This window comes from Cimex lectularius, unplaced genomic scaffold (assembly GCF_000648675.2).
Source record: "Cimex lectularius strain Harlan isolate CLEC.00 unplaced genomic scaffold, Clec_2.1 scaffold234, whole genome shotgun sequence".
Classification (NCBI taxonomy): Eukaryota; Metazoa; Arthropoda; class Insecta; order Hemiptera; family Cimicidae; genus Cimex; species Cimex lectularius.
In genome coordinates this window covers 189,408-216,857 of record NW_019392804.1, presented here as the reverse complement: position 1 = coordinate 216,857, position 27,450 = coordinate 189,408, and the positions used below count along the sequence as shown (strand labels likewise).

The window sequence follows — 27,450 nt, the reverse complement described above, 5'->3', positions numbered from 1 at the left end:
AAATAAATTAAAAAATTTGGGAGCTTAGACAGAAATAATATTAAACCCTTCAACGAAATGTTCTTACAATTAGTATGAATGAAAATTTCGAACTTCATATTCAAAGGGATTTATAATTTTTATGAAAAGTGTGGATGACTTGAAGATTAACGCCATGAGCAGGACTCGAACCCACGACCTTTTTATCAATGTTTCTCCATGTAGTCTATTATGAATAACATCCTGAGGTAGTTGAATTTGTCTGTACCAAATGTCAAATAATGACGTACTTAGAACTAAAGCACAGTAGTAACATATTATGAATTAATTTTCGATTATTAATAAGATTGTAAGATGGTGAATCTTGTTTTTATTTGTGGTAACATCAATTGTTATTACAAAAATTGAAAGACATAACATTTAACCACTGCTAAATAACTTATCAGTTATGAGTCAACACAATAATTATAAGCTTTTGTTTTGGAATTAAGACACAATGTTTTAATGAAATTGTTTTATAAGAGTCTAGTACAATGAAAACAACTATGTGCCATAGGCATACATATGATTAGATATTTCCAACAAATAACAATTTATACACTACCAACAATGAATGGCTTTCATTCTCATTTTCACATTCTTGCAATCTTACTTGGGTTGATTATGGGATAAACAAAATACGACAATTTGTCCAGGTTTAAACAATTTGTTATTTTGAACCAAATTGTACTTAAAATATATAGGCAATTGAACTATAGTTGATTCCAAAAAGTGGGCATCAATTAGTACTAATCAAATCTTAAATGTTTTTAAAAACTTTAAATATTTATTTTATATTTTTCAACTCAATAGAAATCAAGTACTTGCTCTATGATTTAAAAATGAACACAAAAGAGTATTGTCAAGCTCAGTTTTTTGTTTGTTTTTTTACAACTTCTGTGTAAGATGGTTCTTCAAAAGTACAAACAGAGAAATCTTAATAATAATAATAATAATAATAATAATAATAATAATAATAAAATAATAATACAATGACAATATCAGATTCATAGATTGTAAAGTGATTATGCAATACGATGATTCAAGAAAAAATGCTACCATATTTCAATTAACTTTTATTTCTGTGACCCTGAATAAAACTAACATAATTTTTTGATTTACTTATTAAGTCACTGGCCTTAAACAGGAACAATATTATAAGCACAAAAAAGATTTTTTTTTTCTACGGACAATTAGGCTACATTTTAATACTAAAAAGTACAAGCTCCAAATAATGGATTTATTTCTTATTGAGATAACACTTAATACTGAAAATTGCTTTTGATGTCTTAACATCTGACAAGAAATCCAATTTGTATAAATGATTTTATGTTGCAAAAACAAATAAATATATTACTTACATTTAAATACAAATTTGATGCGTTCGACTGAACAGAATTGAGTGATCGATGATAATCAATAATAAAACAGTTGTGGAAATAAAGGAAAACTAGAGAGATAAATTAATAATTATTTAATTATAAATTGGGCCAATTTGTCACTACAAAAATATCTGCCAACAGCTTGATTTATCAAAAAATCTTATACATTTTTGATTAGTTTATATATTGAAATAAAATCAGAAATATTAACAAATAAAATAAAATGGCGTTGCTGCAGCATAGATGAAATAAATGTTCCAAAATTATTTCATGACTATAATACAGTACAAATAAATAAATGAATAATTTATTTCGCAATGGAGTAAGTGATTACCCGTTTAATTAACAGAAATTATTTACACAGGTAGGAAAATGATCATTTCCCAATTTTTCTAAAAAAATTTTTAGCTATACTTTTAAGTATTGAACTAAATCATTCAAAACCGAGAAATTAACTTATAAATTATTAAGATTTACGATTTTTTCAATAAATAAAAGATGAATACTCAAGAATATCACATTTACAAGCAACAAAAAGAAATTACACATTTAGGACATCTTAATGTTTTGTAATCAGCTTATGGTTATTATTATTATTATAGTGATACTTTTTGAAGCCACACACTTACATAGAAGGTAGTTTGGTTGGAACAACCTTTATCACGAAATATTTAATGAGATTCATTTAACCACTATTCTATCTCAGCTATTTAAGGTTTATTATCATATTCTTAGTTTTTGTTTTATTTAGAGACAGATTTGTTGTCATTGTGGCGATGTGTGCTTGTTACTTGCATGGTAAATCTATTAGACAGGTGTGTACTGTCCGTTGGGTTTGTAGAAAATCTGCCCTTTTGCCAAACGCCGGCCAAGTTCGCTAATAAGCAAACGTCTTTCTTTCTTGATCTTTTGTAGTATACCTTTGTTTTCTTGAGCTCTTCTCGATAAATAAGGTAATACCTCATTCACAGGGCCGTATGGGATGTATTTGTATGCCGAATAGCCTGCTTGGCCTAAAATAAAAACAAACATTATATCATAGCAATAATTTATATGCATCTAACATACACACACACACACACACACACAAAATTAGAACTGTGTAATTGCATCTTTTTTAGGTAAATCTGAACATTGCGAGAGCAAGATATTTATCTGTATCCGGTCAGATAGCGTGTTTTATTCAAGTTTTATACTGTATGAAATTACAAAATGCAATGTTGCACAAAATTGCATTTTTTGTGGAGAAAAAACAAAAAGCAAACATCAGCAAAAGTCACGATAACTCGTGGTTGAGCACCAGAGTACTAATCCAGATGTCATGGATTTGAGTCCAGTTTGTAACACTAATTTTTCATCTCAACCACACTTTGAATAAAATTAATTTATCAATAATTTTTCATTGGTTAAGAGAACCAACAAAAACATAAATTTTATAGAAGTGAATTACATTATATTTCTGTTATATTATTATTATACAGAAATTATTGTTACAAAAATTGCCCTCTTACAAGCGAGGAACATGGAATGTTCATTTTCTAAACTGAAACATATTTCGTACAACAAGAAAAAATGTTGGACATAAAATTTTTAGATATGCATTTGATCATAAATTTTAATCAAATAACAAACATAATTTTATATTTTAATTAATCAATTTTTTTGTTCATAAAAATAATTTCACTTTTTCGAATTACATGTTATAATATAAAGCATATGATTTTTTAAAAAAGCATTGTTTAAAAATAAAAAATATTACCAAGTGGAAAAGTGATGTAATCACACATTCCAAGGAGCTGTCCAAAACAGATTACTTTGTCTTCTGGCTCAACACCAATTTCTTTCATTCTGTAATACATTTTCATAATTATTGATTTTGTTGACAACAGCTAAAAAATACATAATTTTACTTTAACATATAACCTGACTGCATAAACTTTAAACACAATTGGCACAAACTGAATTTTATTAAATATGTACGCCTTCACACATGCCACCTGTGGTCATTGGATATATCAAAAATAAATTATAACTTAACCTCCATTTTCAAAAGAACCAATATTCATTACAAATTAACAAAAGATTTAATTAAATATATAAAAAGAAATAAATGAAACCCTGTATCAATATAGAAAAAATTGTAAATATACACCCGATGAGTTTTAAACAAAATGAAATAAATTAAATTTAATGATTCATGAACCACCAAAATTCTCAAATATGATATTTAAAGTTGTTTTAACAAGTTCAGGGCGGTGGGTCCGGAATCCATTTGAAACCCAGGCCTGTTCGGACGCACCGTTTTCTATTGGCTATTATTTCCCCCCAATTTGAAGCAGTTTTTATATTCAATCTCAAACCTGCTTTGAAACGATATGTGTTGTTCTGATATCGCCCTATTGACACCTGAGAAAATTGGCTGTAAATTTTTTCAAACATTTCAACCTTACTCCCTCAAATAATTACAAAAACTAATTGTAGTTGATATTGGGTGTTAGTCTGCGATTTGGTGAACTCACACTGAACTGGCACTGGTTCACATTGGGTCCATGTTGGCATTGCACGACTTCAGTTAGGAACATTCTGTCCCTTATTCATAGCCAGTTCCTCACTAAGATGGCACAATTATGAGACGTTTTTAAGTAGTTCAACAAACCCGCGAGTGAAGATGGGCCCAATAAGTGACCCAGTGCTGGTTCAGCATGAAAAAAACTAATTGACGAAAGACTAATTATATAAAAGTCATTATAAAAGCGGAATAATATTAATAACAATTACAAGCAAAAAGGGTTTTATGAAAAATGGAAATTCAGCACTATGCGGGTTGCATTATTTGGATGTCGTCTGAGGCAATGGGTCCCATATTTAGATGAATCCATATCCTAATTTAGATGAAAGATATAATTAAAAAAGTTTACCGTGTTATATAATTAATATTAAGGTCATTTATGGAGGGGGGAATTGTCGCCCCAGAGGGTGGACAGCGTTTCAGTCTCCTGCATTCAATGTGTTAATTAAAAGACCAATGTAAATATTCCTTTTCGATAAACCATAAACAATGGCCTATCACATTTATTTAACTACATCTGAAAACAATTTGTTATTAGATTATTAAAAACATAATCTTACTTTTGAATGGCAAAACGAACGGTGTCTTCATTGTGTGACGCGACCATAATTCCTATGCTATTTGGCTTTCCTTTAACTTTTAAATCCTTAATTCTTTGAAGACATTCAGTTAACGTTTTGTGATACATTTCAGACGTGGCTTCATATGTTGGATTAATTGGATCAGTGTAACCCAAAGCAGCTGCTCTCGCTCTTTCCTGTAAAATGAATTTAAGATTGGCAATTTTGACAATTTTTCTAAGAATTCTGATTAAAATCGTCAAGACATTTACCTGTTCCATGTAAGCACCTCTAACAAGTTTGCAGCCGAAGTAGAAATTTTGTCTTTTAGCTTGTTCTAAATCTGTCCTAACTTCATTGAATGCTTCTTTCAGGTAACATTGATATGTGTTGAATACAATTGCCTTTAAATATAAGTCAAAATTAAAACAAGTTTAAATGTTTACACTTGAAAACTGTAAGAGTAATAAACTACCAAACGTACCTTTTCAGTATTGTATTTCCTCATCATTTCCAATGTAATTCTTGAAATTGCTGGTTGGAAATATGTTTGTTCAGCGTCTATCATAATACGGACATCCAACTCTTTAGCTGTCTGCAATTTGATGGCGAGTTAGTTTTGTCTACACTTGCACATCAACATAAATTCTAATATCAAAATTAACCTTGATTAATGTATTGACACGGCGTATCATATTTCGAAACATCTCTTCTTCTCTATTTGACAACTGGGAAATAAGTCTAACCATGCGACCTTCTTTAAGACTAGGAACTCGAAAAGCATCATTTAGTTGAAAACTTTCGTCAATAATTCCACTCCACGGGAACAAGTGAATTACACTAAAACATCATGAAAAAAACAACTTAACCTCAAAAGCTTAAATACATAGTGTCACAACTTTAATTTGCTGTAATACACAATGGAGAGAGAAAGAGAGGGAGAGAGACAGAAAGAGAAAGAGATAAGAGGTTTTTGGTGGTGATGTTAAATGTTTTTCAAATTAAAAATCATTATAAAAACTCAATGAATGGAAACAATAGTTCTTAACTTGTCTGTACCTTGATCATCCTCGACAAGGCTTCACAGTTCATAACTTGTCTATTTCATAAATAAATAGTATTGATCTGAAAACCAGTACAACAATATTTCAAGATTTTCTTAATGCTATTTAAAAAGACATCTCTTATTTGTTAATAAATAAATATGATTTTTTTGAAACTAACAAAAAATAAAAATAAATACTATAGCAGATTTTTGATTGGATATATTTCGTTTTGTGATAGCCATAGAGATTTGGTTTGTCAATTTAAATATTTCATACAAAATAAAAATGCATGTAGAACTTGTTTAGTTGTGACACCATACATAAAATTACAATATCTCTTAATTTATAAACTAATACTCACCCTTCACTATCTTTTACTACTTTTTCCAAAAATTTCTTGGTATCAGTAACTCCTGCCTGCTCTAATCTCTTTGCTAAATCTTCAGCAGAAAGTTTTTGACCGATAACATTACCTTGACCTCCAATTACTTCAGTGACAAACTTCCTCGCCCTCATAATTACTTCAGAAAGCTGCAGCTGTAAAAATAATGTGGAGTATAATAAAAATAATAATAATAGTAATAATAATGTATTTTTTTATTGACTACCATCTAATTAACTGATAGAATAGCACGAATTTGTATTGATAACGCATTTCAGTTAATTTGATGGAGACAAATACATATAAGTTAAGTAAAATAGGAGGGGAAAGACAATTTTTATAACTGCAACTACAATAAACTAAAATGAAACAACAGGACGTATCCTATACCATTTGTTAATGCAGTAGATCTCTCTACAGGGAAGTTGCCAATCGAAATTTAACTAATTATTTATTTCAATATATTAAGTTTAATAAGTTATTCCCAAGCAAAATCCACTTAAATTTGACAATATGGACTGATTCAAAAGGCAACCTAGAAATAAGAATTTATATATTCTTTTAAATGACATATAAACCTGTAGCTTGATCATCCCTGTTCATCCTGGTCTATCCAGGGTTAAAACCAGTGAAGATGGAAAAAATGCTGAAATGTATTCAACAGACAAAACCGGTAAGAATAGGCTGAAAGAAATCAGGAATGATCAAGATACAGGTTCAACACCTGTAGTTTCACAATAACAGATTTTGCATAACGTTTCCGCTGTTTCAAGGTCATCGTCATGTTTAACATGTTTCAAATAATGTTGACACTATACAAAAATATTTATTTAGAAATCGTGAGATGCGGTCTGGTATCTCTATATAAAACCTTTTTGCATGACAGATTTTGTTGATAACATTAAGCTTCGTGGTGAGTTTGTAGTAGTTCAGGTTATAGTCTTTCTTGCAATCTTGTGATGAAAGAATGGCACCATTTATGGATGTTATGGATTTTCTCTTGATTGCTAACGATAGTTGGGTGATACTTAGGACCTGATAGTTGCAGAAACTCACATATAGAGTAAACATTATTTACTGGGCAAGTTAAGTGTAAATGAAATTGAGGACAAAGTGTCAAAAACTCTTATGGAAAAAAATATAAGAAAAAATGCAGTAGCTCTAAAGTACAGAGTAAACATTAATTAATTCAATTTAGCATCACCATTCACGCTAACATAATGCAAAATCTCCCTTGCAAGTTTTTAGTGTAATAATTCTTTAAAATAAACCGACTTGCTCCTTAAATCATTTAGGGAATCATAAAAATGCCCATATTTAAAACAAAATTCAATGGTAGTAAGTGTTAATACAAATATTTTTCTTTTGTGTTAATACAAATATAGATGATTCACGAAATAATAAATAATTAGAGAGTAAAATCTGCATATTTTAAGTTTTGTGCTGCAATTATTTCAACAGAAAAATAATGATTTGGTTTTAATTAAAAAAAAAAAAAAAAAAAAAAAAAAAAAAAAACAGCAGATCAAACACCAAACACTATTTTATATAAATGATTAGGGTTGTAATTTAGGACAATTTTTTTTTGAACTAGGTACATAAATCAAATAATAATAACCAAATCAATAAAATAATTAACTAAGAATAAATAACTGCATGTGGTGTTTAGTGACAGTTAATTAATGATTATTCGGAGATCGTGAGATGCAGTCTGGTGTGACATAGGTTTTAGAAAAACATTTTTTTTATTGTGCCAACGTTTCGATCTTTATTGAGATCAACCTCAGGGCCTGGGATTAATAAACATTGTTTAAATTATACAAATAGATGTAAGATGTGAAAAAATGAATTTATTCAATTACAGAAATTCAATTCAATCAAAGTAGTATTCACTCAAAGTGTTTTTTTTTTTTTTGGTTAACATTGGCACGATAACAAATATGTTTTTCTAAACCTACGTCACACTAGACCGCATCTCACAATCTCTAAATAATCATAAATAACTGCTGTCATTAGACAATTCTAACTATGCACAACCACTTAATTGGGGGGGGGGGATTGTTCTACACCATTGATGCTCAATTGCTACATAATGCAATGGCACCTTGTTAAATCAAATTTCAAGGCAACAGTGAAATTATTTGGTTGATAAAAGGCATTTAATGATATTGACAACAAACTTTGATTTATCAAAAACTTCACTTTCTTTCAAACTTCACGTTTAATATAATTATAATTAATGTATAATAATTAATTAATGTAATTTAATTATAGAGGTCACTTTATCTATTGTTTAATCTTTAACCTTTTTGGGACTCTTGACGAGATATTTCGTTAGAGCTTGGAGGCTCCCCAGGCCCAGTGACAAATTGTTTCATTTGGGCTCATATGCACTTGAGGCCGTGTGATGGGTTTTTCATTATTGCGTCTTTTTGTGTTTTAAGTGCAAAAACACACGGCATCTATCAGGCGGAGGTATCCAATGTGGGAAAGTCCTCAAATTGCAAAGTCCAGTATTATATATATATATAATAATAAAAGGTATTTTTTTCTACTCTGTACTCTTGTGCATGTCTGTACTTATGTGAACTGAGTTGGACTAAATAAACCAGTAATCAATATTTATTTTGATGTTTCGTTATTATGATTCACATAATGAATACTTTTTGTGAAAAATAAATTTTCAATTAAATAAACTTTGTTTGTTTTTTCTCCTTCCATTTCCTTACTTTCAATGAAAACTGTACTATTTGAAGAATGTACAGTGTGATTCTTAAATTGGTGCACTTCCAAAGGAGTAAGAGCGATTCGAAGAGAATGCTTAGAATTTTGATGCACAATGGAAAATAAATCAAGCGGGGGGGGGGTTTCCCACATAGTGGCTGAAAATATGGGTGAGGAACACATTTTAGCATCCGAAAATCAGTCCCAAAAAGGTTAAATTAAGTTCCCTTCTTAGACTTAGAAGGGAAGGAAACCAACCAAAATGTCTAATTTCAAAGGTTTCTGATTTAATGAGGTTCTATTGTTTTAGCAGCTTTTAACAAAAAAGTTTTGCTTTGTCTTTTTTTTCATAATTGGTCTATGATTGTATATGTATCAAATCTGTCATATTCCACCAAACTGTGACAACCATTATTCAGGCCATGTACTGTTGTTATTATACGACTGGACTTTGAATGTCGTATCAATCACTCACAGCTGGTCATTTCTTTGCACGGAAGTGAATTACAAATGCTGTAAGTTTGGGGAGTGAGGGTGTAATCCATAATTTCTAAGTCATTTAAGACGATAATAACTTAAGAAATTATACTTAATATTTAACTTTAAATTATTAAGCAATGTTTACAAGTTAAGCCTAAATTTAATGTTACCAATAGTTGTGGACGTCCAAGAGCAGTAAGTTTGATAGCAGTGATTCCTGTACCATAAGTAGCTCCTGCAGAAAAACAAAATTGTAAAATACACATTGCAAATTAATTTTATTGAAAAATTTATTTTACACACTTTTACAAAAAATTGTTCATGTACGCGGAAAAAACTGTGTAAATGAATGTTCAGATAAAATATAATAGTACAATAAAATTTCGTTGGTGATTTATCAAAATCATAACAATTAAACTATCTTATTTAAATTAAATTTACTATAAAATTTGCAACTATTTAAAAAAAATTACTTCACCTTATCAAAATCATAACAATTAAAATATCTTATTTAAATTAAATTTACTATAAAATTTGCAACTATTTAAAAAAAATTACTTCACCTGCTACAGCATGAAGACAATCCTGAAAAATTTCAACGTTTTTCTCACATGTTGCCTCATTCAAATAAAAATAAGTCCTAGCACTTTGCACTTTATAACGCCTGTCCGCAAAAGTTTTGGCTACATTATACTGAGGCATGGCCCCTCCAACGGAGGCAGCTAAAATGGAAAATAGATCATAAAATAAATGGACGACAAACAAGAAACCTTTTAAATAATTTACTCAGATCTACGTACTTATGATTTTAATTAACACAAAAAACAATATATATAATAGAAAACTACCAAGATTACTCAACTATATTAAAAGCAAAGAAACAAAAAACAAGCACAATAGCACAAATATAAGAATTACGCAGTGTTCTAATAGAGCATTACAATAAAAATTGTATACAGCAATAAAAACTCATACCTTGTAATCTGCAAAGTTTCCAAGAAAAGTTAGTATTATTTTTGTTGGTTAAAAATTGAAATTGATATGTCATGCAAATTATTATATAAAACCAATCTTAAAATAGAGCAAATTTATTTAAGAATCTTTATTTTGTTAATTTTTAAAAAGTAACACTTCATAAGAAACACAACCGCCACTCCTTAGATATGAAATTTATGTAGTGCTAAAAGTAAGAGGTAAATTAACGCTAAAGAAAAGAAATAAAATCATTACTACTACACTTTAAACAAATAATTCCTTTGTTGAATGTTTTGATATTAGTTGTTATGTCAACAAACCTTAATCTGTTGTAACAACAAACAAGGAGAGTTCACAGAAGAAGAAAAGAAAAACATATTGTTAATCTACTTTTTTACATTTTTAAGTTTATTTACTAAAAATAGTTAGGGATGATTAGGATGATTTAAAATAACAGGTACGCAGAAAAGTGTAATTTTTCATTTGCTATTGTTTCAAATCCGTTAATCAACATTTCTATTTACACTGGAGGTTTAAGTGTTTTCATCACATAATACCAAGAGGATAATGTGTCAGTTCATAAAGAAAAAGTGTATTGAATGATTTATTGTAAATTAGAAAGTGTTTTCTTTCTCATGGCTTCAAAAGCCGTAATTCGGGTGTGCTTATTGTATGAATTTATCTCAGTATTATGGCAGCCGGGCAGCTCTTAAAATTTGCACTGCGTTCGGTGATGAAACCATAAATGAGCGCACTGCCCATAAGTGGTTCAAAAAGTTTGCTTCTGGGAATGAGGGGATTGGAGACGAACCATGGTCTGGTTGACCTTGTCTTGAATAATGATGAATTGAGGGATGCTATCAAACTTGAGTGTCAAATATGTCAGGAGCTTGCCAAAGTGTACAACGTAAGTGATCAAATCATTTGCTCTAAGCTTACATCAACTTGGGAATATTCGGAAACTGATCAAATGAGTTCCTCATAAATTGACCGACGGTAAAAAGGCTCCTGTACATTAACACCAAGAGGTCGTACTGTTTGGCTGTCACCAAACCCTATCAAATGGATGAGAAAACTGAATATTCACCACATTCACCAACAAAAAAAGTGATATTACGAGTTTGGTACTTTTTTAAACGTTCTGAACCACTTTATGGCCAGTACGCTCACTTATTGTTTCATCACGGTAAGCCACACTAGTACCATGCTAAAATTCACACTATAAGCTTGCACAAATTATGGGTTTTGAAGTCGTAAGGAAAAAAAAAGTTTTATAATTACAGTGAACTGTTGAAGACACCGTTTCTTGATGAACTGAGGCATTATCCTCTTGATATTACACAACATAAAAACCTAATCCTCTTACAGAAATAAAAAGGTAAATTAATGGTACTAAAACAATAAGAAATGAAAAACCGCATGAACTTTTCTCATGGCCTGGTAGTTAAGATGGTTATTATGTTTGAAGGTGTATTAATTCAGTTCAATAATCAAAATAATAATATGAAAGCATAGATACTACTGATTATTCAGAAATTGTGAGATGCGGTCTGGTGTGATGTAGGTTTCAGAAAAACATTTTCTTTATCGTGCCAACATTTCGATCTTTATTGAGATCATCTTCAGGGCCTGGGATTTACAAACATTGTTTAAATTTAACATCACAATGTTTGTAAATCCCAGGCCCTGAAGATGATTTTAATAAAGATCGAAACGTTGGCACGACCGCATCTCACGATTTCTGAATAATCATCGACTAACGGTCACTAATCACCACACATAGATACTAATGACAAAAAATTTACTACTGTTATTCCAGATGTAACCTAAGGGAAAATTTATAAGTTAAGATTTAAAATCTCCCTCCACAAATAAGTTTTGAAAGATAAGACATATCATGTCTTGATATAATATTGCCAAGATATAATGCAATTATTTAATCATCATAAAAGTAAGACATCAATAATGACAGTAATAGTAAAAATACGGCAGAAGAAGGATAGTTGCCAGATGATTATATATACATATAAAACAGTATTTTCTACTACATCAGCACCTAGACCATCATTTAGATTAAAAAAAGACACTTAATTGATTTATTAAAATTAGTAAATATCTATCAATGACTATAAAATATTTTCATAGTATTTTATTTTTATAGATGAAAAAAATTAAATCTACATTCAACTAAAATTAAAAAAAAAAAAAAATTCAATTTGTGCAAACTTCATCATTTTTCATCATTTAATAAATATACCAAATAAACAGCCTTAAATTATAAAGCAACTAACCATTTGTATCTAAATATATTTTTTCAATCTGCCCTGATGGCCAGATTGTCCGATTATTTCAATAGAGATGGAAAAAATATACATTTAATAAGCATAAAATCACTATCCAATCACTACTACTATTACTACTAACTTATTTACCTACTAACCAAAATTCAAATCAAACGATTACCTTCTTGAGGCCGAGCTGCATTCCAATAAACAGAAATTTCCAATATTAATTTTGTTGAATTATCACATATTTCACATAGAGATGTGCATGTGTCAATCTATTTACAAAAACAAATAAGTGTATTGTCTACCCTATTGAAAAGGGAGAATAAGTGTATATATTTAACAGCAGTTATGGGGAAACAATGGAAAGAAAAAAAATCATATTGAATAAATTTAAGGTAAACAATATTGTATTTCACTTTTGTTTCTGAATGATTACCATTCAAAATCATAAATTGCAAATTGTAATAATTATTAATAAATTTTAAACTAGAGATGGGCAAACGATCAAATAAAATTTATAACTCATCATTTTCACCTTGTTAAACTTGACAACATTCACCTGTCTAATTCGTCATTCAATTCTACTTTCCCCTCCAAAAAATAATACGAAGAAAGTATACAACATTTTTTTAATATATCACTGAGGAATGCTGACAGTTTTGCAAGTTGGAAGCCATGAGGGAAATTTTCTTTCTCTAATTTAAACATTTTTGCTTTTTCGTGCTGCTTCATATAAAAGAGCTTAAGATATTGTGAGCAGATCGCCCATCTCTAATTTAAACTATATTTAATATATTGTTTCTAAACATATTTTAAATTTAGACAATTGTGAATGTGCTCTATGATTTCCATTCATGTAATTAACTAATTCATATACAAGATTTTATCCTCAATGAAATGGAATATTACAATGCACAGAACACTAACAACCAACTAATTTGAAATAATTTTCAATTTTAATAATTAATATGTATGTACTACTTTTAATGTTATATATTTAGTTATTCAGATATCGTGAGACTCTCAACACGACACGCAAGGATGGCACAATTACACAGAAGACAAACACTTTGAGCCCTGTAGATGATCTCAATAAAAGATCGAAACGTTGGCACGATAAAGAAAATGTTTTTCTGAAACCTACATCACACCCGACCGCATCTCACGATATCTGAATAACTATCGATTAACGGTCACTAATCTCTACACGTTATATATTTATAAGAAAGTCATATCCCGTTACAAAGATCCAATAATTTGTTATCAACTCAGATCAGGTTTCGCTTCCCTGAGTAATAAATGATCTGATATAATATAATAAACCTATATTTATTTGAGAGCAACAATACTGAAAGTACAAGAAAACAAGGGTCAAAAATTCCAAGGCGAAACCAAGACATGTCAAATAAGACACTCCAATGCTCAAAACAATCTCAGACACATAGCCTCCCATATTTCAAACTTAAAAACTGAAATTAGATATTCTCATTTTGTTTATTTTCATCCTTCGATCAACAAGAAGGTTTTTGCATCCACTTTTTTTATATACATATACATCCACTGCAAAAAGAAATTATGACAATATTATGGGTTTTCATTTCATTTAGCTTGGATTTATTATTGTTCATAATCTACCAAACAAACAGTGAAACAATCTATTTAAAAATCCTAAAAATAATTTTTAGAAACCTAACTACCCAAAATTTATTTATATTTTTATTGGCAAGCTAGTAGGTAGCGCCTCTGCACCAATTGTGCCAGGAAAACATTTTAAAGCTCAGAAAAAAATATTTTCCAACAAAGATATTTTCATATTTTATTTGTATGCTAAATGTTAGCAAAGGTAATTAATTAACTAAATTATAGTAAATAATGAACCTTGCCAGGTACCCTGTGCATTCAGTAAATACAATCATTAGTCAAGGTTTTGTCAAAAATTTGTGTGGACTGCAGTTCTTTCTTAATAACGTCAAAATTACTTTTTTGTTGTCCCACTCCATTTCAGCTTAAGAAACGAGCAGATACTAGATAGATCAAAACTCAAGTGTTTCTGTGATCCAAGAACATTTGCGCAATAAATTTTGTGGAAAGCAACTTGAGGAAGAAACCAACCCTATGTCTATCCTCTATTTAGGCAGCTGCACAGTGCGAAATTTTGAGAAAATTTTGGACAAAAAATAATTTACCATGTAAAAAAATAAACCATATATATTCTTTTAAAGGCGTTATGTTTTACATATTAGCTAGAGGAAATAATATGCTTGTTGATTGATTTATATTTTTTGGGAGAGAGGAGAGAGAAAAAAAGCCAAAGGCATCAACCACAGGAGTGATTGAGTACGTCATTACCACGCAAGGCAAGAATCAAACCCACAACCACAGGAGTCTACAAGTCATTTTTTGTGCTAACCGCACCAATACAAATTATATTTATGGATAAAAATTATCACAATTTTTAAATTGGCTGTCTTTTTTTAGTTTAGTCGAGTTATAAGAAAACAGGGCTCTCATTCAATGTTTTTATTGAGCTTTGTGCAATTGTTCGGAACATACTGCCTCCGAGTGGATCCACACCCGACGAGCAGAGTATTTGGGTATGTAGCCAAATGCTTGTCTCACTTAGTGTGGATTTGGCTTAAGATTAATTGGAATTATCTAGTCCAATAAATATCACGTTGCATAAAGCACAAAATAACGAAAAATTAAAATTTTTAAAAGAAATTTTATGATCCAAGCTTTATCATATTAATCTTTTATGAATCAAATTGAATCTTTTGCTTAAATATAAATTTGATCACTTTTTCCCTTGGTTAGCAGCCCAAAATTTTCTTTATTTAGTTTCAACTTAAATGTAGGTATGAAGCATGCACCAGTCTATTTATCCCATAAATAGTATCCCATGTAATTAGAATAAAATGAGATTATCGGATGAAATTATGAGTTACAGCCATCCTTGAAAGGAGGCTGGTTGCAATGAAGCCCACCAAATATCTATTTATCGCTAAGACCATAACAGCGCTTCTTCGACTTATTTTATTTATAAAACCAATGTATGAAATATGGAAGCTAAAACAACACATTTCATCAACCCCGACAGTAAATATCAGACAAAAATTCCTTTAAGGCAATACCAAATGTGGCTTATAAGACGAATTTATCAATAACAATGGAATAATAAATAACAAAACACAAACATCAGGCATATCATTAAATAATGATTCTTATTGGCAATATAAACCTTGAAATTTCTTGACACAAGCCTATCCAAATCGAATGAGAGTTTGTAGCATCCTTGCAGCAATTTATTGTGTTCACTCCAATTTCTACTGATAAGTAGTATCTAGACAATATTATAGCAAACTGGAACTTAAGTATGACCTGGATTAATTTCTTTTGTTTAAAACAATTGGCTAAAAATTAAAAATTAAAATAAACATATTTGTTAGCAAAAAAAAAAGTAAAAAATAAAATATTTCACAACAGCACGTATTTTTAATTTAAAAAAATCAATTAGTAAAGCTTAATACAAGCTACACATATTAATCCTGAAAGCTTACCTTCTGTAGAAGCATCAGTACTCTGTACCTCCGAAACACTTGACCTAACATAAAAAAAATCGTTAATAATTTTGATGAAATCATTACAAGTAATTTAGTTGATAGACAACTTTTATGCTTTTTAATATTAATATTTACAGAATGTTTCGTAGAGCCATTTTTCCCTTGACGTGTTTTTGTTAGTCAATCCATTAAGTGACAATTCACTACGTCATTAATAACTCATTTTCTAGTTCTAAATGAATTAATTTTAATTAACCAACCATCAGAAGGAAGGAAGTTTAAACAGTATAAAATCAAGTAAAGCAAAAATAGGTTTAACTTACTCGACTTCTCTCTTTTCCGCTTCCTCTTGGCTCAAATCTTCTTCTACCGAGTAATCAAGAATTGGTTTAACACCGAAAGAACGTAGACGCATCAGGGTAGGAATAATTTTGTATCTATCTTCACCAGCAACGAAATGGCCATAAAACGTAGACTTCATTATTAGAGTAAAAAGTTTCTCGCCAAATATAGATTTCGTCAACTTCATTAACTGAAACAAATAAAGTTTACTTGTAGAAGAAAGACCGATTCAATGGATAAAACAAATTTCAAAAATTTACAACAATGAATATAATTATGAACAAATTTTAACTAATTTTGACTACTAAATATAGAAGAGTAAATCAATTATTTTAATGTACTTGTAAACTGTACAAATTTATAAAAACACATAACTACTACAATTAAATTAAAAGGAAAACCTCAATAATATAATATCAATGCTTCGTAACTACTTTAAAAAAAGGTTAAACATTACAAATGTAGCTTTCCAATTACATATATCAAGTTTTTACTGATTCAAATCAGCTCTTATACAATAATATTTTCCATAAATCTTAAGATTGCAATAATTGCAAAAATGTCTTTATTTAAAACAAGGCCAAAATATATTATTGACATTGATTATTTTGAGATTGTGAGATGCGGTCTTGTATGATGTAGGTTTAGAAAGACATTTTCTTTATTGTGCCAATCTTTCGATCTTTATTTAGATCATCTTCAGGGCCTGGGATTTACAAACATTGTTTAGATTATACAAATACATGTAAGATGTGAAAATGAATTTATACAATGATGTATATAATATAGAAATTTTAGGTTTAATCAAAGTATTTGCACCCACTTAAAGTGTGGTAGATGTGCCAGAGTTGTGTGTCGTGTTGAGAGTGTTAGTGCGATATAAATGTTTTTTTGTTTATATATTTTGATTTTGAAGGAAGGAAATAGGGATAGAAATTCATTTTTCTATGAGGAGTCGGCTTCTTTGAGGTGAAAGTGTTCTAAACCTACATCACACAACACCGCATCTCTTGATCTCCAAATAATCATTAATTAACGGTCACTAAATACTACACATTATTGATATTCATAAACAACATTTATTAAATTTAGGAAGCTACAAATTATATTATAACCCAGCATCAGCGTTTACTAGAGCAGAATATTTGTCTAGAAATTCTGATGAAAAAGTAAAATTATGTATTTTATTTGAGTGGAAACGGTTCTATTTTTCTCCTCCAAGATCTTCAAAACAGGCTTGAAAAATAATCGGAATAAAAGGTTAAATTTTTATTTATTAATCAATTGCCCCAATAAACTTGTATTTAATTTTTTATAGGTATTTTTAGGGGGGGGGGTTAATATATGTAAACTAGACTACCATATAAAATCTAAATAAATTGGCTCCATATAGAGCACATAGGAATGCAATCTGATATGAGAATCATGAGTACAGCAGCAAGTATTTAGGTACTTTGTTCTGATTTTTGGAGGAAACAGGGTTGTTTTAGTGCTACAGTAATGATGGTCCCTAGTGTGTGTTGAGAGTGAATGTACTTATTGGTGTTAATGTGTGTGTACGGTGTAATGGCAGCATATTGATTACCCCATGAACACTCATTTAGGTAATTATACACTCAAAGATAAAACAGACCAGACACCGGACATATTTTGTTGTTTATTTCAACGATATGTATTTTTATTGTTACATTAATAACAAAATTAATGTAAACCAATTAAACAAAATCAAAAATTGAGTTTTAATAAAAAATATTTAATTAGGATAGTTTGAAAGAAAAATCACCGGAAAATCATTTAGTGATAGAATAAATTTAACTAACAATTTATTACCTTGTTTTGCTCTTAATAATGCATTAAGAACAAAACTAGGTAAAAAGAAAAATGATCTAGCATTAAATGATTTTCCGGTGTTTTAGTGAATTTTCTTACAAACCATCATAATTAAATATTTTTTATTAAAACACATGAATTTCTGATTTCTTTTAACTTGGTTTACACTAAAATATGTATGTTGTAATAAATATAACAATAAAAGTACATATATTTTGAAATATTCAACGAAATATGAGTGTACGGTTTTTTTTTTTGTCGAATATATGAATAGGTGAAAAGGGTGATGGAGGAATATCGAGTACTTCTACACCCTGATTAATGCATTTGGATTTGGAGACTGATTGCATTGGGGGGAGGGGGGCTGACATGACCTAGCTGTCGATAGCCCCTAAAACCCAACCATGGCGGTTGGACAGGTAAGACTGAAGTCTGGCCCCGGGGACTGTTGTAAATTACAAAAACTGCAATTGCAGGTGGACTGCAAAAAGTGATAGCCTGAACTCTGTGCATGCGTATGTATGTACGTATGTGCTTACGCAGATTTAAGATTATATAAATCACTAGTAAGTAAAATTAAATAAAGGTTATAATAAAAATAATAATGTACAAATAATTACATCTACTCATTTTGATTTTATGTTAAATGAGTTTAAAAATATTAAAAATGTAGGCAAAATTGCTAATATTCAATCAATGAAACACATAAACAGGATTTATTGATTGAAGATTTATTGGATTTTATTCAATATACATGAATGGAGCGAAAAATTTAAAATTCAGCAGTTTAGAGCTACATAAATTAATAAGGAATATTCTATATACACTGACAGGCAAAAAATTCCACCCAACTGATTTTTTTTCTTAATAAAAGAAAATTTTGCCCCCAATTTGTTTTGTTGTTTTTATCAATAAATATTTGTTTATGCTGTTTTAAATTTGGAATATCAATTAGATGCAAGCACACTTAATCCTTAATCGAAAACAAGGATAAAGGAATTTTCAATGTTTAATTTTTACAAAATTTAAAATGTTTATTCAGTCTCATTTGAATTCTGAAGCAATAAACTGTTTAGTTAATTTATCTTTGTTTTCTTAGTAATTTCAATTTTTAAACTTAAAATTGTCACTTAATGCTGAGGACGTTGCGCGTGGTGTGGCACTTATTGATGATGGACGTTCCATCAGGTATGCGCCTATTGCCATCGTAGATCCTTACAAAATTCTGCGAGACGCCGTTGGACGTTTTCGAGAAACTGGGTCCTACTAAAGAAGGCCCGGTTCTGGACGTCCTGGGGTAACAGAACCAATGGATGACCATTCTTTGACTTTGAGAATTTTGCGAAACCGGCACCGTACTTTTGTTCAAGCGATTCATCAGCATGGACTGATGGTTTTTCGCCCCATAAGAGGTGCAGAACACACTGAGTTGCACGGCTCGCATTTGCTCGAGAACACAGCCATTGGTCTTTGGACGATTGGTCTGCTGTACGTTTTACAGATGAGTGTAGATTTACTCTACGATCTCCAGTTGGGCATGAAAGAGTGTGAAGAAGGCGAAATGAAAGGTATGATACCTGTAATTTTTCTCAGAGCGAACTTTTTCAATATAGCTCAGTGATGGTTTGGGCTGGAATTTCAATGTAGTCGAACAGAGTTGGTTGTTGTTCGTGGAGGGTCACTTGCTATGTGGATGGAATTTTGGAACATCATGCATTGCCCATCGTCAACGGAATTAGCGACAATCCTATTCTAATACATGATAATGCCCGTCCACATGTCACTCGTGCATAGTACAAACGTACCTTCAACAGCATAACATCAAGGTCTTAGCCTGGCCAGACTTGAACTCCATCAAACATTTATGGAATAACCTTAGAAGACGAATAAAAGCACATCCTTCCTGATATAATACAATCCACAATCTTGAAAACTCTTTGTGAAGAATGCAGTAACCTCCAGCAAAGAGACATTTCCAGACTGGTACAAAGTATGCTGAAGCATCTTCGAGATGTAATTAAGGCAAGAGAAGGAAATACGCGATATTGAAATGTTAATTAAAAATCTAAAACAAATTTTATCTGTCGGTTTTTTTTTTTTTAATTTTTCCTTTTCCTTAACAATTTAGTTTTTTTTCAATTTTTTAGACAAAGACTCAATTATTAAACAGTAAAAAACGTGAAACTTTGATTAATATATACAAATCAAGTTATATCACAAGTGGGTGGAATTTTTTGCCTGTCAGTGCATTTCTTTTAACCAGCTGTTGGTAATTTTATCTGAAATAGATGCTGAAAATAAAAATCTCAATTCTGCCCAACACATGAAACTCACTGATATGATAATCTTTAAGAGATTACCATGAATTATAATTTATAAACACATGAGTATGCAATTATTGTCGGTGACAAAAGTGTCTTATACCGAGGATGGGAATTCATTTTTTTAAAATATTAAATCCTGCTGGTTGCCATCTCTGCTAGCTGGAATTATAGTGTACTGCGGAATCCATAGTTCCCAGTATAATTCAGAGGCTTCTTTGCATGAAGCAGACAAAACTTTAGGTTGGCAATTATTACTTATTTAATTTTAGAAACACTGGACCCACAGCACTTTAAAATTGCTTAAACAAACAATTTTCCCTCAAAGAGCTCCAATTAGAACTACATTTGTGATTCGTCACACAAAACACTTTCAAATGTGTCATAAAACAGACAAACCAATTTATTATATGTACTATCATATATATACGCCTATTGTTCGATTTCTCTCTCCAAACGATATAATTATATTGAACACTGTTGTCACGTGCTTACAATGCTATCACTGAAGAAGTTTAATGTTTTTCTAAGCATATCCAGACAGCTTATTATGTGTTATCTTCAATATGACTATTACTCAATTAATTGATATTATTCTTTGTAGCAAATAAAAGTTAAAAAACAACCATCTTTGTGATAATTTAAACATGCCTCTTTTTATTTTTATTTTATTTATTTTTTTTTTTTTTGAGTGGGGAATGCACAAAAAGAACATAGCACCCATCAAGCACAAGTTTAAAACAAAATGAATTAATAGAAAATGATAAAGGTGGGGTGAGTATGTATTTTAATCTTTTTTATAAAATGGTTCTACTCACAATTTGTTGTTTTCAATGATCCGGATTTCAAGCTTAAGCTCAACATCAGGTTGAAGGATTTACAGCCACGTCTCTCATATGAATTGTAAGAGTCAAGAGACGAGGTTGTAAAACCTTCAACCTGATGATGAGCTTTAAGCTCGAAATCCGAATAACTGAAAACTACAAACTGTAAGAACTATCTTTTTAAAAAAGATTAAAATGAATTAATACTTTTGATTGGAATGATTCATAAACAAAGTAATAATAAAGAATGAGAATGATTTTTCACAAGACTATAAATTCTGATTTCTGGGTAGATAAGGAGCTAACAGAATCATCCTCCTTCGCCACAATATAGCATGATTAATACTTTTCACTGGGATAATGCCCAAATATAGCACAGTGCAAATCATGAATTCCTATTGTGGAAAAGACAATTTATTTCCTCTTATCCATCAACTTACTATTGGGTTCCACAAAATAAGAATAGACACTATCAAAAAACTAAAAGAATGAAACAATTCTTCACAAGGAAAAATGTTGTAGTTGAATTTACAGCTGTCTGATGGATACAAACAAAAAAATAATTAGGCATGTGAGTGGCCGCAACGGTTAGTGTTGACATGGGGATTCATCACTCTAAGGGTCTTGGGTTTGTATCTCAGCCTTACAGATAGGATTTTTTTTCAAAAACACCAGAACTCCTAGGGTTGATACGGCCTCTGTTGTTGCGAACCCCCGTTAAAACAAGCAAAAAAAATGCTGGTTGTTGTGTTACCAGCTGACATGATCATACAGTGTAAAATAAAATTAATATTGGATGTGTGTGTGTTTTTTTTTTTTTTAATTGTAACTTTTGCCCTTATAAAGATGATCCTTGTTTAATTACCCTGTTAGCTCTAGCATGGGAAAAGCCCTATTGAAAGAGATTGTTAAGAAAGGGGTAGTTGATCCCAATAGTCAGTTTAGAATAAACTGGGTTGTGAAGCAAATAAATATTTTTTTTTTTTATGAGGGTTCGCAACAGCAGAGGTTATATCAACCCTCGGGGACCTGGCATTTTTGAAAAAAAAAAAAAAAAAAATGCCTATTTGTAAATATGTCGGGTTTGAATGCAGAGCCGCTGGATTCGAACCCGGGACCTTTACCTTACAGCGATGAGCACCGTGGCCACGCCTAAACCGTTGCAGCCACGCGATGCCCAAATAAAATTCATTAAAGGCATTGCTTGCTATATGAGTTCGATCTCAGGCATTGAGCGACAATGCCTATTGAAATTTATATGGAATTTACAGGGATAACATAGTAATTGAACATGTGAATCAACAGTGGTTCCGACGTTTTCGTAATAGAGAGACAAATCAAAGATTAGCCTAGTTTTAGAACACCTAACAAGATGTTGTTGAGTGTGGCACCGTTCTTCCTGTAGAACTCCATAATGGTGTTTTTTATAAATAAATATAAGCCTTTAGTTCCAGCAGGTTTATTTACATGGGAAGCTTTTCAATTATTTTATAATCATCTTCAGCCCCTTAACTCACAGCCTTGTTATTTATATTTTTTCATATAACACTAGTTATCAATTAATAATATGTTAACATTGATAAGAAGTGATGAAAAAATATAAATAACAAGGCTGTGAGTTAAGGGGCTGAAGATGATTATAAAATAATTGAAAAGCTTTCCATGTAAATAAACCTGCTGGAACTAAAGGCTTATATTTATTTATAAAAAACAACACCTAACAAGCTTAAAAGCGATGACTTATTACTCGCAATAGAGGATGAGGGCAAATTAACTATAGCAGAGCTATCAATAAGATTTTAGGTACATCACACAAAATAAAGAAGAATCTGATCTCTGAGTTACATAATGAAACTCATGGAAATCATGAATCCCACCAGGAACAAGGAATACATGGCTTGTTGTGTCTCACACGTAAATAGGAATAAATCAGAAGGTTTTATTTCCTATTTGGTCACTGGAATGAGAAGTAGGTTCTTCACAAAAATGCTACACGCCAAAAGACCATTTGCAAGAAGAATGAAACTTCGACATCAAGAGGGGCTGGGTCTATCTTGGAAGGTCCTATGTTCTGTTTGATTGGCTATTCAAGGAATATTGGTAAACTCATGAAACGGCATGGTACACTGTGCCCAACCAGAACGTAAAGGGTCAGCATTGAAGGAAAAACGTTCAGCCCCGGTGAACAGATGCAACGTTGTTTCATCATGAAGACCAGGCCTTACATAAATCATGAACTAGGTCTTACAGTAAAATCGCAGAGGTAGAACAGCAACAGTTGCCCCACCCTCCATACTCTCCACACCTTGCCCGCCCCTTTTGATTTCTACTTGTTTCGTTCCCTAGATAATTTCTTAGAAGGCAGGATATTTTTGGACGAAAATGCTCTGAAAATCAGACTCGTCTAAGTCTGATGCTTGGACTTTCCCCTCCCACCAAAAAAAACAAAAAAACCTCGGAGTCTTCATATTAGTTTTTTGTTATTAAAATTTTCTATCAAGCGTACACTCCCAATTACTTTTTTCTTTTTTTGGCTATATTCTGACTAAAACTCTCCCAAAGCGGACAGCAGCCTCCATAAAGTAAACGTTCCCCCCCCATGTGTTTTGATCTCCTTCCAATATTTTCCCAATATTCCTATATTTCGATTAAGCCACTTTGCAAACATGTTAAGTACTTATTCAGTGCGTTTAACACTTAAAGAAAAAATTAATATAAAAAATAAAATGAGTGAAAGTTAAAAAATGAGTACGAGATTTGGCAGCGAAGTTTTCCATTGGAAGGACCCAGGCAAGAGAAATTCTAAAGTCAGTTAAGGTGTTGACACAGTATGGTGCCTTATCGCTGTAAGGTAAAGGTCCTTTGTTTGAATCAAGCAGCCCTATATTTGAGAAAAAAACTACATACATTTTAGAAATCCGAAAATGACCAATCCCATTGATTTTTTTTCTCCATAAAACGTCCTTAGAAGTTGCAAAACATTTAGGGCAAATGGATTTTACAGCATCTACTTGATCTTGGTTGACTCAACAAATTTAGAACACGGCATAAGATTTTTTTTTTTTTTGCATAACCCCACAGTTCTCCTCCATACGCCCGAAGTGGTCACAGTAAAGTATATGTTTAGTTTAGTTTTTGGTACTAGAAGTTAAGTTGTCTCACAAGCCTTTTGTGGCGATTCTATGCTATTGTCAAGGTATAGTCCGAAGTATTAGACTTGAATGAAAATCAGTATCTCTTTGTAGTTGATGTACAGCGGAGGGCACTGTTTGAGTACATTTTTCTTCATTCCATCTTGTCACTTTTTGCACCATTCTTCGATAGCTCAAAGTCGTAGGTTGAATGTTAATAAAGCCATTGGTTCCAACGGTTTAAACAGGTTAAAAACGGATTAATTGGTAAAACTGGTTAATGGTTTGCAAAGTGGTTGGAACTAAAGGCTTTATTAACATTCAATCTATGCTAATGGAGTTCCACAGCAAAAGTACAACAATCCCTGAAAAAATTGTAAGCTCAAAGTGTACTTGGATGTTGGAGGTTGTTCAAAGCAAGAAAACAAAATTGTGGTACCGTCCGTGTAGGTGGTGGATGGTATTAATGGTATGCAGGTAGGAATCAAGAATGCGCTGGCTTTTTTTGTAAGTAATCTGACTTCCGAAAACTTGTACTTTAGTACTAAACATTTTTTTCCCTCTTATCACAGAAGTGGACAATATTTCATTTGCCAAGATTGTCCGTTATAGGTTCTTAACAAAGCACAGCCTTGTAGATATACTCTATTTTTTTTTTTTCCAATTAGCCATTGCCATGTTAGAAAACTGCGCTAATGAATAAATAAATAAGGCGTAAAAAGTTACTTAATAGCCATAAACACAGTTGCCTATTTATTCACCTTATCTCCTGTACACAAAATGCTTCCAAATGTTATCAACACCCGACACCCTTGAACATGTGGGCTGGTTTATTTTAAGGATATTTTAAATGGCATTTCGCCAATTTTATTGTGATTCTTCTGTAAGGTCTAAAAACTATTTTAATATTTTTAACCTTTTAACTTTTTTTCAACGGGAACGCCACAGGGGCTGGGGTACGAAAGTTGAGTTTTCCAAGGAAATCTGAACGTTTTCACTGGTAATTTTTCAATTGGGAAATTCGGAAAATCTGTGTCAATTGTCCTCAGAGGGGAGGGGTAGGAACTCGAGAAAAAAAATTGAAAAATTGGTAGAACAGGGTAAACAAGAGATAAGATTAGCGTTAACATTTAATATGGGGCGGCTTTGGGGATGGAATGTATACAAGAGTTACAAAATAAATAAATAAAAATGAGGAAAATAAGGAAATGAGAACAAAATCTAATCCATGTTTTGATAATAAATCCGGAAGGGAAATTGTCTTATTCAGCGTTAAAAATGTGGCGGCTTATGGAATAATGGTAACGTCATAAGTTTCCAAGGCCGGAGCCGGCTTTTTACCCCGACATGCTGTCGAGACCTGGGCCCAGGTGGAACGGAAATCCTTATCGATAAAAAGTAAAATTATTACTGGTTTTTTGAGGGAGGAGGTGTGAGAATAGGCCAGATCGGTTTTACCTTCATGTTATTTTCGACTAAGTAGGCTGACGAGCACATCGTGTAGACGAGGTAGGCCCTCAGGACTTCCCATGTCGTTTTGCTCTTGAAAGCCGCCTCCGGGTTGTCGAACGAGGTGTCGAGCGGGTCCCTCAGCGGTTTCTTCGGCTTCTCCGTGTCGACAGCCTTCGTCGAGCTGTGCCTCGTCGCATTGAAGAAGGACGACGACAAAAGTGCCGGGCCGCGATTCCACGCAGTAGGCTGACCGTTGAGGCAAAGTTTTCTCGTTTCGTTACATTTGGAGATTGATCTCAAAAACGCCATTACTCGAATTGGACGAAAATTGAATCCGCCGTTTTATTTATAAGAGAGGGGATGGAGCCGCACCGCGCCGTCCTCGGGTCCACTGTCTGGTCGAGAGTCGAAACCGAGAAGGAAAAAGGGCCCCGTTTTCAAATTTAAAAAAAAAAGTAGCACTCTACTTTCCTGATGTACGTTGGTTGGAGGTGGTTGTGTGACGGGTTTTTCGGCGAGCGGAACGGAGCGAGCCCACGGGAATCGGGTATCCGACTTGCGACTTGCGAGTTAGAGCAAAAGTGAAGAAATCTCAGTTCAATTATTGACAGGATTGCCAACTCTCGAACTGCGAAACCCTCCCCCCCGTAGCCAACCAGTTCGGACAGCTGAAATCTCTTTTTTCCTTTCTTTTTAAACAGAATTCTTCTTTATTTCATTACAATTTTACATCCTATACAAAAATATTAAAAACCAAACATAATGACTTGAATACAGTTTATTTCTACTTTATTAACTATTCAGGACGATTTGCGATCCCAAAGGTTAAAACGATAACGGATTTTTTCGCGCTTTTTTATGAAATCAATGGAAAATTGTCCACCTCAAAATGAAAGCATCACAAAACTAATAATAAAAATACAAACCAATAGATGCAAGTTACAACCGCTTAAACTATGGATTCATACTCAACAAAATTAATTTGCGATTTAAGACAGGATAGACTCCAACAGTTGAAAATTTCAAAGGAACTGGGAAAAGAATTAGTATTCTTTATTATCTATTTATATATACAGACTGATAGAAATAGATATATATTTGTCAGTAATCACTATTACTGCTCATGAATATTTCTGTCTTAAGATAATGGTTAACAGACATTATTGTCTACATGTTCTAATTTTTACCAAGCAAATACTTTCACTTGGGGAGGATTAAGTGCATATTAGGTGGAAACGTGAGCACTCGTTTGGCTTAAGTGGTAGAAAGAACTCAATGCAATTGCTTTGTGAACATTTCTGACTTAAGATAATGTGTAACGACATTACCGTCCCCATCTCCTAATTTTTATCAACCAAAATATTTTCATCTGGGGAATGAATAAGTGCATATTAAGTTGTAACGTGAGCACTCGTTTGGTTTAGTGGTAGAAAGAACTCAATGCAATTGCTTTGTGAACATTTCTGACTTAAGATAATGTGTAACGACATTACTGTCCACATCTCCTAATTTTTATCAACCAAATATTTTCATCTGGGGAATGAATAAGTGCATATTAAGTTGTAG

The 27,450-nt window shown here is 31.7% G+C and overlaps 1 protein-coding gene across 6 annotated transcripts; it reads right to left on the bottom strand.

Moving 5' to 3' along the window:
* Window positions 1-332: 332 nt before the first annotated feature.
* Window positions 333-26,494, bottom strand: LOC106664719 (proline dehydrogenase 1, mitochondrial-like). Of its 6 annotated transcripts, none has more exons than XM_014390672.2 (13): window positions 25,891-26,494; window positions 16,308-16,516; window positions 15,982-16,025; window positions 12,600-12,614; window positions 9,725-9,883; window positions 9,332-9,396; window positions 5,937-6,112; window positions 5,195-5,369; window positions 5,014-5,124; window positions 4,802-4,933; window positions 4,530-4,726; window positions 3,160-3,248; window positions 333-2,413 (listed from the first exon to the last, which is right to left on the bottom strand). In XM_014390672.2, exons 1-13 carry the CDS (start codon window positions 26,191-26,193, stop codon window positions 2,208-2,210), a joined length of 1,881 nt encoding a protein of 626 aa, XP_014246158.1. In that variant the 5' UTR covers window positions 26,194-26,494; the 3' UTR covers window positions 333-2,207. The 6 variants fall into 6 exon arrangements, with proteins under 6 accessions (XP_014246158.1, XP_014246160.2, XP_014246159.1 ...); XM_014390674.2 differs by lacking the exon at window positions 25,891-26,494 and adding an exon at window positions 16,120-16,216 and having other exon boundaries at window positions 16,308-16,400; XM_014390673.2 differs by lacking the exon at window positions 12,600-12,614 and having other exon boundaries at window positions 25,891-26,493.
* Window positions 26,495-27,450: the final 956 nt, after the last annotated feature.

What these genes read in the sequence shown, in the direction of transcription:
- LOC106664719 (XM_014390672.2), bottom strand. Translation starts at nt 26,193, where the DNA reads ATGGCGTTTTTGAGATCAATCTCCAAATGTAACGAAACGAGAAAACTT. An exon ending in GTAGTAAAAGATAGTGAAGG is followed by an intron (nt 5,370 to 5,936) that starts GTGAGTATTAGT and finishes ATGATGTTTTAG; the next exon opens with TGTAATTCACTTGTTCCCGT. An exon ending in GTGTCAATACATTAATCAAG is followed by an intron (nt 5,125 to 5,194) that starts GTTAATTTTGAT and finishes ATCAAATTGCAG; the next exon opens with ACAGCTAAAGAGTTGGATGT.